Source organism: Salvelinus fontinalis, unplaced genomic scaffold, assembly GCF_029448725.1.
Source record: "Salvelinus fontinalis isolate EN_2023a unplaced genomic scaffold, ASM2944872v1 scaffold_0024, whole genome shotgun sequence".
Classification (NCBI taxonomy): domain Eukaryota; kingdom Metazoa; phylum Chordata; class Actinopteri; order Salmoniformes; family Salmonidae; genus Salvelinus; species Salvelinus fontinalis.
The window spans coordinates 670946-685336 of NW_026600233.1; the positions used below are offsets into that span (position 1 = coordinate 670946).

Genomic DNA, 14391 nt, shown 5'->3' on the forward strand with positions numbered 1-14391 from the left:
TGTGTGTTAGCTGTCTGTTAGCTGTCTGTTAGCTGTGTGTTTGCTGTGTGTTAGCTGTCTGTTAGCTGTCTGTTAGCTTTGTGTTAGCTGTGTGTTAGCTGTCTGTTAGCTGTCTGTCACCTGTGTGTTAGCTGCTTGGCGACAGATCCCAGATAGTAGTAGCCTAATCGACAGTCTCGAGTTTTCTTTGTTAGATGAATACCATTATAACTTGTTTGTAATCATGCCCTTTAGACCTGTAGAACAAAGCTGTTAGTAAATCAGGTTGACAATGAATCATAATTCCCATAGGAAGTCTTAATCTTCTTATTGTGTGTTTGCTTTGAGTTACCTACACCCACTGACTAGAGTCCTCACTCATCTGAAACTGTGTTTGATGTAGCTAGTATCTACACCCACTGACTAGAGTCCTCACTCATCTCAAACTGTGTTTGATGTAGCTAGTAGCTACACCCACTGACTAGAGTCCTCTCTCATCTGAAACTGTGTTTGATGTGGCTAGTATCTACACCCACTGACTAGAGTCCTCTCTCATCTGAAACTGTGTTTGATGTGGCTAGTATCTACACCCACTGACTAGAGTCCTCACTCATCTGAAACTGTGTTTGATGTGGCTAGTATCTACACCCACCGTTCTCACTCCTCATCTGAAACTGTGTTTGATGTGGCTAGTATCTACACCCACCGTTCTCACTCCTCATCTGAAACTGTGTTTGATGTAGCTAGTAGCTACACCCACTGACTAGAGTCCTCACTCATCTGAAGCTGTGTTTAGTCAGTGGGTGTAGATACTAGCCACATCAAACACAGTTTCAGATGAGGAGTGAGAACGGTGGGTGTAGATACTAGCCACATCAAACACAGTTTCAGATGAGGAGTGAGAACGGTGGGTGTAGATACTAGCCACATCAAACACAGTTTCAGATGAGGAGTGAGAACGGTGGGTGTAGATACTAGCCACATCAAACACAGTTTCAGATGAGGAGTGAGAACGATGGGTGTAGATACTAGCCACATCAAACACAGTTTCAGATGAGGAGTGAGAACGGTGGGTGTAGATACTAGCCACATCAAACACAGTTTCAGATGAGGAGTGAGAACGATGGGTGTAGATACTAGCCACATCAAACACAGTTTCAGATGAGGAGTGAGAACGGTGGGTGTAGATACTAGCCACATCAGAGTCCTCACTCATCTGAAACTGTGTTTGATGTGGCTAGTATCTACACCCATCGTTCTCACTCCTTATCTGAAACTGTGTTTGATGTGGCTAGTATCTACACCCACCGTTCTCACTCCTTATCTGAAACTGTGTTTGATGTGGCTAGTATCTACACCCATCGTTCTCACTCCTTATCTGAAACTCTGTTTGATGTGGCTAGTATCTACACCCCCCGTTCTCACTCCTCATCTGAAACTGTGTTTGATGTAGCTAGTACCTACACCCACTGACTAGAGTCCTCACTCATCTGAAACTGTGTTTGATGTGGCTAGTATCTACACCCATCGTTCTCACTCCTCATCTGAAACTGTGTTTGATGTGGCTAGTATCTACACCCCCCGTTCTCACTCCTCATCTGAAACTGTGTTTGATGTGGCTAGTATCTACACCTATCCACTAAGTTTTCATTCCTCAACTAAAACCACTTTTCCTTCTTGTCCGACCCCAGGGCAGCGACAGCGAGTACGAGGTGGATCAGAACCGGGACGGGCAACAGAAGACACACTCCTTCGTCAACCACTACATCAGTGACCCCACCTACTATAACTCCTGGCGCCGCCAGCAGAGGGGCGTCTCTCGCCCCCCGGCCTACGGATATACCCAGCCAGAGCCACTGCACCCCCACCCCCTGGCTGAGCAAGACCCCATCCAGCCCACCACCAACACCACCCCGAGACACCCTCCACCCCTGCCCCCACTACCCCCCCTGCTGCCCCGGGCCCTCTCTCCATCCCCCCAGCCCCAGGGGCTCCAGGGGATCCATAGCCAAGGGGGTCTCATCCAGGGTCTGGCACCCCAGGGTCAGGGCACACTATTCAGGCCAAAGGGCAGCCGGACTCCCACTCCCTCGCTGCTGTCCTGTTCTGTGTCTGAACCCCCCAGCCAGCACGGGACCCTCCTGTACAGCAGTAGGCCTCCAAGCAGCCTGGGCTGTTCCTCCACGCAGCAGCCTCCTACCGCGGGCTTCTCCTCTTTCGTTTGAACCACGTTTAACACACTGCTCCCAGTAGGAACATACATCTCAGAGGTCTCTTTTTATCCCTCATTCACACTATAAGGCTGACCCTGAGCCCTATTGGGCTGGCTAGCCCTCATTCACACTATAGGGCTGACCCTGAGCCCTATTGGGCTGGCTAGCCCTCATTCACACTATAGGGCTGACCCTGAGCCCTATTGGGCTGGCTAGCCCTCATTCACACTATAGGGCTGACCCTGAGCCCTATTGGGCTGGCTAGCCCTCATTCACACTATAGGGCTGACCCTGAGCCCTATTGGGCTGGCTAGCCCTCATTCACACTATAGGGCTGACTCTGAGCCCTATTGGGCTGGCTAGCCCTCATTCACACTATAGGGCTGACCCTGAGCCCTATTGGGCTGGCTAGCCCTCATTCACACTATAGGGCTGACCCTGAGCCTTATTGGGCTGGCTAGCCCTCATTCACACTGTAGGGCTGACCCTGAGCCCTATTGGGCTGGCTAGCCCTCATTCACACTGTAGGGCTGACACTGAGCCTTATTGGGCTGGCTAGCCCTCATTCACACTATAGGGCTGACCCTGAGCCCTATTGGGCTGGCTAGCCCTCATTCACACTATAGGGCTGACCCTGAGCCCTATTGGGCTGGCTAGCCCTCATTCACACTATAGGGCTGACCCTGAGCCCTATTGGGCTGGCTAGCCCTCATTCACACTATAGGGCTGACCCTGAGCCCTATTGGGCTGGCTAGCCCTCATTCACACTATAGGGCTGACCCTGAGCCCTACTGTGCTGGCTTGGATAGTTTCTTTTCACATGATCCTGTCCAGCATAGTTCCATCTACCATAGTGGATGTGTAACCTGTCCAGCATAGTTCCATCTACCATAGTGGATGTGTAACCTGTCCAGCATAGTTCCATCTACCATAGTGGATGTGTAACCTGGCCAGCATAGTTCCATCTACCATAGTGGATGTGTAACCTGGCCAGCATAGTTCCATCTACCATAGTGGATGTGTAACCTGGCCAGCGCCGTACAGCTCGCTTTGGCTCATAGTGAAAAGGGGATTATTTTGTTGTAGTTGGTTTTACTCGCGTTTACATTTTTTCTGCTTGTTTCTTAATGACAATGATTTTTAAAGGTGTTCTCTCGATATTATAGTAAACATTGCAGGCATCTTGGGTAGTATTTTCGCTCTCCCGTGTGTGTGTGTGTGTGTGTGTGTGTCTATGAGTGAGTGAGAGAGAGAAAGAGAGAGCGAGAGAAAGAGAGAGTGAGAGAGAGTTTAATTTAGAGAAAAAGAAAAGACAATCATTCAGAATGTTTATGATGCTTGGCACATTAATAATAGTATTTTACATGACAGCCACGACACGTGAACCAGGAGATGAGTATTTAAAGTGCAGCCTATATGAACAAGTACCACATCACAGAGGATCAGTGGACTGTGTCTCACAGAGAATGACACATAAAACACAATGAAAGGGAAAAAGACTCCATGTGGACTAGAAATATGAACCAAGGACGAACGTCAGGGACAACTGTAACATGACAAAGGACATCTGGTTCCACGACACTCAATCAGCTACAACGGCTTCAACACCTTTGATGTTCTTCTCACTTAAACCCAAAACATTGTTGCTATTTTATATGGAACATATGTGATATGTATTCGTCTTCATTATGTTGAACAGATATTTATTTCTTAATGGTATCTATCAATCACTTCTGTAATGGTAATGTTATCAATCTCATTCAAAAAGTATTGCATCCTGTTATCGGTCTGCTTACAGCTACAGTACATTCCTCTGCAACTGCATAACGTTGAATGTGGTTTTTCAACACTTTACAATATGATTTCGGCTAAATTCCACGTATACATGCAGATAAATACCCACATTTGTCGTATTATAATATTCATTTGACCAAAGTATGATGGGACATTTCTAACGGGATGGAAACCATTGGAAGAAGGTACCTGATCACATTCAAGGTCCATAAGGACACTTATATCACCTGTTGTTGTTGTGGGCTGTAACTCACTGTACACATCATAACCACATGATCACGGTACTACTGCAACAATAAATTATTTTATTTTCTACAAATTGTTTCTTTGAATGCCTCAAATTGTAAGCCTTGAGATAGATACCCAGACCCTGTTGAATGCTCCTGCAGTTTATTCAGTTTTTACCTCAAGGGTCAGTCTCATTGGTCTGTAGCAGAGATCAAGGCCCTCACTAAAGTTAAATAATCAGGGTCAGTCTCATAGGTCTGTAGCAGATATCAAGGCCCTCACTAAAGTTAAATAATCAGGGTCAGTCTCATAGGTCTGTGGCAGATATCAAGGCCCTCACTAAAGTTGAATAATCAGGGTCAGTCTCATAGGTCTGTAGCAGATATCAAGGCCCTCACTAAAGTTAAATAATCAGGGTCAGTCTCATAGGTCTGTGGCAGATATCAAGGCCCTCACTAAAGTTAAATAATCAGAGTCAGTCTCATAGGTCTGTAGCAGAGATCAAGGCCCTCACTAAAGTTAAATAATCAGGGTCAGTCTCATAGGTCTGTAGCAGATATCAAGGCCCTCACTAAAGTTAAATAATCAGGGTCAGTCTCATAGGTCTGTGGCAGATATCAAGGCCCTCACTAAAGTTAAATAATCAGGGTCAGTCTCATAGGTCTGTAGCAGATATCAAGGCCCTCACTAAAGTTAAATAATCAGAGTCAGTCTCATAGGTCTGTAGCAGATACCAAGGCCCTCACTAAAGTTAAATAATCAGTCAGTCTCATAGGTCTGTAGCAGATATCAAGGCCCTCACTAAAGTTAAATAATCAGTAATATGTTGAAGTCTGAATAACATGACCTTGGCCATGTTTATGTACTGTAGCTAGGCAACGCTACTGAAAGAACCCCATCCTCCTTCACATAGAACACAACTCTGTCAGAGCCATAACGATGACTGACACTAGATGCTGATAGGCAGATAGCTGACCTGATTCTTCCCAGCCACATCAGAGACAGAGCAGAGACAGGACAGAGCCGAGATGAAACAGGGACAGAGACAGGACAGAGCCGAGATGAGACAGGGACAGAGACAGGACAGAGCCGAGATGAGATGAGACAGCGACAGAGAAGAGACAGAGAAGAGACAGAGACGAGACAGAACAGAGCAGAGACAGAACAGAACAGAAAAAAGGGTGACAGAACAGAAAAGAGACTGAGACAGAGACAGAACAGAAAAGAGACAGAGACAGAACAGAAAAGAGACTGAGACAGAGACAGAACAGGGGAGAAGGGGGATGACAGGGGCGAAGGGGGATGACAGGGGAAAAGGGGGATGACAGGGGAAAAGGGGGATGACAGGGGAAAAGGGGGGATGACAGGGGAAAAGGGGGATGACAGGGGAAAAGGGGGGATGACAGGGGAGAAGGGGGGATGACAGAGGAAAAGGGGGGATGACAGGGGAAAAGGGGGGATGACAGGGGAGAAGGGGGGATGACAGGGGAAAAGGGAGGATGACAGGAGAAAAGGGGGGATGACAGGGGAGAAGGGGGATGACGGGAGAGAAGGGGGGATGACAGGGGAGAAGGGGGGATGACAGGGGAGAAGGGGGGATGACAGGGGAGAAGGGGGATGACAGGGAGAAGGGAGGATGACAGGGGAGAAGGGAGGATGACAGGGGAGAAGGGAGGATGACAGGGGAGAATGGGGGATGACAGGGAAAAAGGGGATGATAGGGGAGAAGGGGAGATGACAGGGGAGGGTGGGATAGTACGCCTGGAGATAATCCCTTTATTTCTAACCGGAAAATATGTATCCTTAGTAGAGGGGAAGGAGAGAGACGAGAGACAACAAAAAGAGAGAGGAGTTGAGAGAGAGAGGTGGGTACAACGAAATGAGAGGCCCGGTCTACAATCCACAGGAAGCTCCAGCAAGCTTATATTTTGCAGAAGCCCTCCTCTGACGGCAGTAATTGGACAGAAAGACAGATCCTTGGCAAATCGTTAATGCATCCACAAACCCAAACAGAGCTTTGCAGTTGTCTAGAGATTCTCATTAAGATCCAACTCACAGGGCCAGGAGCCGGATGGAGTGAGGGAGGGAGGGAGAGAGAGAGAGAGAGAGACAGAGAGAGAGAAAGAGAGAGAGAAAGAAGGAAAGAGAAAGAGAGGACGTAAGGGAAAGAGAGGGAGAAAGAGAGAGGGAGAAAGAGAGAAAACACTGGGAACTCAGCCAACAAGAAAAGGAAATGGCTATAAAATATGACTGATGGACATTGGCTGTTTAAATCCAGTCCTTCATGCTGTTCATTTCATCACAGAAAGTACACGAGGGAGGAGAAAGAGAGAGGAGGATAAGGGGGGAGTTTACAGGAAAGTCCTTGTCAACATGAAGTTCATCACGCATCTTTTAGAACAATTGAATTGTCCGAAAATGTATTTTCTTAAATGATACTATGGATAGAGATGATGAATGAGTTCACTGACTTCTTGCCTAGTGACTTGAACATGAGTGTTTTCCAGTGTCATCATCTATCACTCAACAGCAGCCCTGCCAGTCAGAGTAGCAGAGGGGGCTGATTCTGAATAACTATATAGGGTACTGGCCATATCATCACAGACATTGTTAGGCCATGTGTGGGATGGTTATTCTAACATGGATTGTTAGGCCAGGTGTGGGATGGTTATTCTAACCTGGATTGTTAGGCCAGGTGTGGGATGGTTATTCTAACCTGGATTGTTAGGCCAGGTGTGGGATGGTTATTCTAACCTGGATTGTTAGGCCAGGTGTGGGATGGTTAATCTAACCTGGATTGTTAGGCCAGGTGTTGGATGGTTACTCTAACCTGGATTGTTAGGCCAGGTGTGGGATGGTTACTCTAACCTGGATTGTTAGGCCAGGTGTGGGATGGTTACTCTAACCTGGATTGTTAGGACAGGTGTTGGACGGTTACTCTAACCTGGATTGTTAGGCCAGGTGTGGGATGGTTATTCTAACCTGGATTGTTAGGCCAGGTGTGGGATGGTTACTCTAACCTGGATTGTTAGGCCAGGTGTGGGATGGTTATTCTAACCTGGATTGTTAGGCCAGGTGTGGGATGGTTACTCTAACCTGGATTGTTAGGCCAGGTGTGGGATGGTTATTCTAACCTGGATTGTTAGGCCAGGTGTGGGATGGTTATTCTAACCTGGATTGTTAGGCCAGGTGTGGGATGGTTATTCTAACCTGGATTGTTAGGCCAGGTGTGGGATGGTTATTCTAACCTGGATTGTTAGGCCAGGTGTGGGATGGTTATTCTAACCTGGATTGTTAGGTCAGGTGTGGGATGGTTACTCTAACCTGGATTGTTAGGCCAGGTGTTGGATGGTTACTCTAACCTGGATTGTTAGGCCAGGTTTTGGATACTTACTCTAACCTGGATCGTTAGGCCAAAACACAATGCGCAGAACGAACGGCCAAAGGAATGAACTGCAGAAGACCTTTAGATGGATCTTGGGCTGGGTACGCTCCCTAAAACTGATCTTGGGCTGGGTACGCTTCCTAAAACTGATCTTGGGGTGGGTACGCTCCCTAAAACTGATCTTGGGATGGGTACGCTCCCTAAAACTGATCTTGGGCTGGGTACGCTTCCTAAAACTGATCTTGGGGTGGGTACGCTCCCTAAAACTGATCTTGGGCTGGGTACGCTCCCTAAAACTGATCTTGGGCTGGGTACGCTCCCTAAAACTGATCTTGGGCTGGGTACGCTCCCTAAAACTGATCTTGGGCTGGGTACGCTCCCTAAAACTGATCTTGGGCTGGGTACGCTCCCTAGAACTGATCTTGGGCTGGGTACGCTCCCTAGAACTGTCAGGTCCATGTGGTTCTGATTAAGGTTGAATATTTTCCATCAAATCTGCCAGAAAATGGCTTCTCCCAGAGCATCCTGGGTATTCCTGTTCAACCTGAGTCTGACGTAATTACACCTCATTTAGTTGGTGTAGCCTAGTTTTAAACGTAGGCCTATGAAACACTGTTGGCTGAGCGGTAAAATATGATGTGGTTATTATTACAGCCTAGTGAAAATGTTTTAGTCTACCTTCGACTGAAAGATGTCAGCCAGCTTGTCCTTTTCTCTCCCCTTGTACCTGGCTGTCAGGGGGATTTGGAAAGGTTGTGGCTGTTTTTATATTATGATAACCCACTTACTGTGGCATATCCGAAGCTGCGTTTAATAAACAGATTAACAATAGCAGCATAAGCATAGATTCAGCACCATGGATAGAGCCGCGGTTCATCACTCCACCGCAAATCTGACTAGTCAAGCCTGGGATCTCTTGCATGAGACTAGCCGGATTTGAAAAAGTCGCTTTTTGATTAAAATAAAGTTCTGAAGTCCGCCATTTTTCCTCTTAAGACATGTCACCCACTTTGAAGCTTTGAAGCTAAAAGCTAAAGTAAAGTCATAGGCCTGTAGATGAGACAGAGATCCCAAATAGTTTTTTTGTAAAAATGATTTCGACAAAAGGCGTCTGCATGCTTCCTAACCGAAACAGTTGGGAAGAGTTTGTGTAAATATTATGATGACATTTCGTGATGTTTTTGTTTGTTTTGGACTTCAGTGAGGGTTTTTTCGGCTGTTCGGGCACACAACATTTTTTCTGGAGGCAAGCTGAAGTTCGGAGCCGAAGTCTAAGCCCCTTCGTTGGTGATTGGTCAACAGTAGCGATTCTTTAATAACGAGAGATGACTCGTTTTCATGCATTTGTTCTTTGAGAAATACTGCACCAAACATCTTAGTTAGATGTAAGAATTTGTTCTTAACTGACTTGCTTACTTAAATAAAGGTTAAATTAAATTAAATGTAAAAAAAAAAAATTACGAGACTAAAATCCTCCTCTGCTAAAATTAATTAGAGATTTTTTGAGGTGTCTTAGATTCATTCGGACTATTTCGAGGAAATGTACGGCATCTCAAAATAGACAAACAGTACTATTGCCACCTTTTTCTAATTTTTCAAGCAAAGGTATTTTAAGGGAGAATGCGAGCACACTCGTTTGGTTTCGGCTAGCCGAGTTAGGCTAGGCACCAGCCGAACTGAAGAATGCTGACGCCTTAAGCCGTCCAGCCTCACACACACCAGGAACCTTCCTCTTAAACTGTGCATCCTATACGTAAAGGCTGTTAGCACCCCCTTGAGAGGAGCCCTTTTCCATAGGCTAAAACATGTTACCTCTCATGCCCTTGAGTCAAACCAAACGCAATGCTCGGTCCCTCTGGGTGACCCTATCATAATGAATCTGCTATCATAATGAATCTGTTGATAGACTACATTCCCCCCAGCACACTTCCACCCACCTCAACAACGCATGCTGGTCATGCCCCTTTATTCTACAAATCCTGCACCTATTGAAAATCATGTGACTATAGGCCTACCTTTCCCCTCCATTGGCAGTAAGTCATGTGACTATAGGCCTACCTTTCCCCTCCATTGGCAGTAAGTCATGTGACTATAGGCCTACCTTTCCCCTCCATTGGAAGTAAGTCATGTGACTATAGGCCTACCTTTCCCCTCCCTTGGCAGTAAGTCATGTGACTATAAGCCTACCTATCCCCTCCTTGGCAGTAAGTCATGTGACTATAGGCCTACCTTTCCCCTCCCTTGGCAGTAAGTCATGTGACTATAGGCCTACCTTTCCCCTCCCTTGGCAGTAAGTCATGTGACTATAGGCCTACCTTTCCCCTCCATTGGAAGTAAGTTATGTTGCTATAGGCCTACCTTTCCCCTCCCTTGGCAGTAAGTCATGTGACTATAGGCCTACCTTTCCCCTCCATTGGAAGTAAGTCATGTGACTATAGGCCTACCTTTCCCCTCCCTTGGCAGTAAGTCATGTGACTATAAGCCTACCTATCCCCTCCTTGGCAGTAAGTCATGTGACTATAGGCCTACCTATCCCCACCTGGGCAGTAAGTCATGTGACTATAGGCCTACCTATCCCCTCCTGGGCAGTAAGTCATGTGACTATAAGCCTACCTTTCCCCTCTCTTGGCAGTAAGTCATGTGACTATAGGCCTACCTTTCCCCTCCATTGGAAGTAAGTCATGTTGCTATAGGCCTACCTTTCCCCTCCCTTGGCAGTAAGTCATGTGACTATAGGCCTACCTTTCCCCTCCATTGGAAGTAAGTCATGTGACTATAGGCCTACCTTTCCCCTCCCTTGGCAGTAAGTCATGTGACTATAAGCCTACCTATCCCCTCCTTGGCAGTAAGTCATGTGACTATAGGCCTACCTATCCCCACCTGGGCAGTAAGTCATGTGACTATAGGCCTACCTATCCCCTCCTGGGCAGTAAGTCATGTGACTATAAGCCTACCTTTCCCCTCTCTTGGCAGTAAGTCATGTGACTATAGGCCTACCTATCCCCTCCTGGGCAGTAAGTCATGTGACTATAGGCCTACCTATCCCCTCCTGGGCAGTAAGTCATGTGACTATAAGCCTACCTTTCCCCTCTCTTAGCAGTAAGTCATGTGGCTATAGGCCTACCTTTCCCCTCCCTTTGGCTGTGTGAGATATGGTACCCGTTGGCACACACACACAAATTTGAATGTGACAATCATTCATTGCCCATCTCCGTTTGGAAAACATGCTGGTGCCCACCCAGAGCCTTTTGTCAGTCTCAGTAAAGTGAGAGTAGCCTAATTCTAGAATACCTTCTATCGCTTTAAGACGCCATGTGGGAGGGGCGTGGTCAGACTCACCAAAGGCGTGGAAACGCGCAGAACGTTGCACCGGTGTACAGCAACGCCTGACAGAAGCACAGAGGACGCATCATAGCTGCTATCTTACTCTGGAAAACAACTTCACTATCTTATTTTGGTGTTGGTTTTTTTCAAAAGAAAAATAATAGAATTGGGAGTTTGGAAGAGTCGATAGGATATATATTCTCTACATTTTGCCTGGTCCCGTTGTTGAGCGGAGCCTAGCCTACTACAAGACAAGCCAACGTTGTTGTGTGATGAACGCGCCCTTGTCTTGAACCTGGGGGCCCGTTGAAACTGTCACGCGGATCAAAGCCTTGTGAATGGGATGCTTTTCACGGTGAGTTCCGCGTGGCCTATGCATGCGCTTTAAATTAGATTCATTTAAAAAATATTACTTAATTGTAGATATTTTATTCCGTCTTGATCATAGTGCATGCAGCTTACAAACAGACAGAAGCGCAGATAGGGGGGGACCACGGGGGGTGAATATTGGGAGGGGAGACGCTTTTGTAATCATCAACCAGGCTACTTATTGTCCCCTCGTCAGTGATCCTCGGCTGTGTTGAAACGGGGCTTAACTAGGGTCATTTCATGATTCCCTTTTTAACAGTTTAATTGGAGTAGTTATCCCCTTTCTGTCGAGTGTAGATTATTCCTCACATTACAAAGAACAGCCAAATGCAACATGCAGTGGTTTTGGGCGCTGCCGGGTGACTGTTTATTGAATGCAACGATGTTGCAAAAATTACGGTAGTCAGTAGAAATGGGCTCGTGTTACTTTGTTGCCTTTTCTGTGTCTGGGTTCATGATCATTTTCTTTGCGTCTTGAAATCAATAGAATAAGACGGTGTTTTAGGTTTTCTGTTAGAATTCTGCTTTCAGTGGACTTGTAATTATTTTCATATTTCTTAACTTTATATTCCACTGATTCATTTAGAAGTTGTGTAGCTTCGAGGTATTCAAGGAAATATGGTGCGACTCACTTTTTTATAATGTTAAAAAGAAAAGCATCTGTTGTATTGAAGGAAGTGGGGCTGTAGCTCCTGGATAGGTTGACTAGGGGAGCGTGATGGTGACTCCGGTGATATCTTTTCTCATGTACTCCATCATACCACGTCCACGAACAACGTCCTCTTTGATAGCCTAACTACGAATTGGTTGCACCAGAGCACTTTCTTAAAGAACATGCATTTGACAGAATGGGAGAAAATGCATTTTTGCCAACTCACTCTGCAGTGTTGGTGGATGTGAGTTTGGATCTCAGGCCAGGGAATTGTTCAATCATTAACCAGCAGACATTAGATAAAGTGGAACTACTGGTGACAGAATGGACAAACTGACCCTGTTAAGTCCAAAACTGTGTACACACACGCACGCACGCACGCACGCACGCACGCACGCACGCACGCACGCACACACACACACACACACACACACACACACACACACACACACACACACACACACACACACACACACACACACACACACACACACACACACACACACACACACACACACACACACACACACACACACACACACACACACTTCGTAGCAGACATTTCACCTACTGTTTATCCTCTCGTCGTGCGTGTGCATGTGCTCTGGTACACAGGTCAATGTGCATCCCATTCTCCCAAACCATTACCCTCCCAGCCAGAGAGACTGTTGACATGGCAACCAGATCTGTGTCACTGGGCATGGCTGTCAGGGTCATGACATCAGGCCAGCTCATTGGCTGGGAGTCCTCTACTGTCTGTGTTCCAAATGGCACCATAGTAACTATACGGTGCACTACTTCTGACCAGGGCCCATAGGGATCCATTTGGGACGCAGATTCTCTGGTCCTCCTGTCATAATGGACCATGGGGGGGTGTGGTTATTGGGGCTAAACGTTTATAAAAAAAAATGTGCAACGGAAAATTTAACCAAACCAATCGTTTCTCATTGGACAAATGTAGGTAGTTGCCTCCCGAGTTTCACTCAGGTTTCTAAATGTTTTGTTGAATCAAGAATATTGGCGGATTAATCAAACGTTTCAATTGTCATTAAATGAATGGATCATTTCATGTGTCTGTGTTCCTGTGTGGTAGCTGTGAACCACTGTGTTCTCTTTCACCATGTACTGTGTTGTGGGGGGAAGGCCATGCATCCTGCTTTAAACTGAACTCTGTCATAGAACGTGTGTGTGTTGTGGGGGGAAGGCCATGTATCCTGCTTTAAACTGAACTCTGTCATAGAACGTGTGTGTGCACGCGCACATGTGTGTATGGGGGGTTGACATTCCAGGAAATTCCAATATAAACTGTTATTTTCTCCTAGGAATGTCTGCGGACTGCGACACTTAGCTGAGTGATACTGAGTATGTGGTGAAGGGTTGTACCCTGTAGTCTGGTTGACTGATGTTGAGTTGCCAGTTCAACACTTAGAAGTGGGTCTTTCAGCGACCAGTGACGCTTTGACGTTGGAATGGATCCATCTATGTCATTGGCTTACACCCTGTCCTTGACACCCTGTCTATGTCATTGGCTGACACCCTGTCCTCTATAGTCTGTATTCCAGCTGACACCCTGTCCTCTATAGTCTGTATCCCAGCTGACACCCTGTCCCCTCTAGTCTGTATCCCAGCTGACACCCTGTCCTCTATAGTGTGTATCCCAGCTGACACCCTGTCCCCTATAGCCTGTATCCCAGCTGACACCCTGTCCCCTATAGCCTGTATCCCAGCTGACACCCTGTCCCCTATAGCCTGTATCCCAGCTGACACCCTGTCCGTTATAGTCTGTATCCCAGCTGACACCCTGTCCCCTATAGTCTGTATCCCAGCTGACACCCTGTCCCCTATAGTCTGTATCCCAGCTGACACCCTGTCCCCTATAGTGCTCTACATAAGATCCTGCTAGGGAATAGGGGGTTTAGGATGCAGACATCATTTGACCGTATTGTCCTCTCTTGCTTTTGGCACACAGTTCTAAAGGTCTCTAACTAAGTAACTAACTAGGTCCATGATATGTGTACAGGAGTTAACCTCTGAGCTGTGGTTCGTGAGTTCACTGCGACACAGCAGACTTGATGTAACCCCTGTTATGTTGCCCCAACATCTACATTCCAAGGGGGTTTGGTGAGTCTCAAATGTCACTGTGAATACTGTGTTTGTTCCTGGGACCCTTTTGTTCCAGGCCTGATAATAGTGTGTGTGTTTGTGTGTGTGTGTGTGTGTACACATACTAGCGTGATAGTAGAGTTTGTTCACAAGCCAGAGGAAATGTTTATTCAGCAACCCGCTGCTATCTGGGGTCCTAAGGACGTCCGACTCATTATACAGTCCTCTACACTCTCTCGTCGTTATACGGTCCTCTGCAATCTCTCGTCGTCATACGGTCCTCTACACTCTCTCGTCGTTATACAGTCCTCTGCACGCTCTCGTCGTCGTACGGTCCTCTACAC

The 14391-nt window shown here is 46.7% G+C and overlaps 2 protein-coding genes across 3 annotated transcripts in view; both read left to right on the plus strand.

The window, feature by feature from the left end:
* sdk2a (sidekick cell adhesion molecule 2a) overlaps positions 1-4305 on the plus strand; it is a 163004-nt gene extending 158699 nt beyond the window's left edge. For both annotated transcript variants that reach the window (XM_055910703.1, XM_055910701.1), the window contains one exon: positions 1671-4305. In XM_055910703.1, coding sequence (XP_055766678.1) covers positions 1671-2204 — 534 coding nt within the window. In that variant the 3' untranslated portion in view covers positions 2205-4305. The remainder of the gene's footprint in view (positions 1-1670) is intronic.
* Positions 4306-10939: 6634 nt separating this feature from the next.
* The window catches only part of LOC129842242 (cdc42 effector protein 4-like), a 42359-nt gene continuing 38907 nt past the window's right edge, over positions 10940-14391 (plus strand). Inside the window, exon 1 of the mRNA XM_055910710.1 lies at positions 10940-11278. The gene's annotated coding sequence lies outside the window, so the exon portion shown is untranslated. The remainder of the gene's footprint in view (positions 11279-14391) is intronic.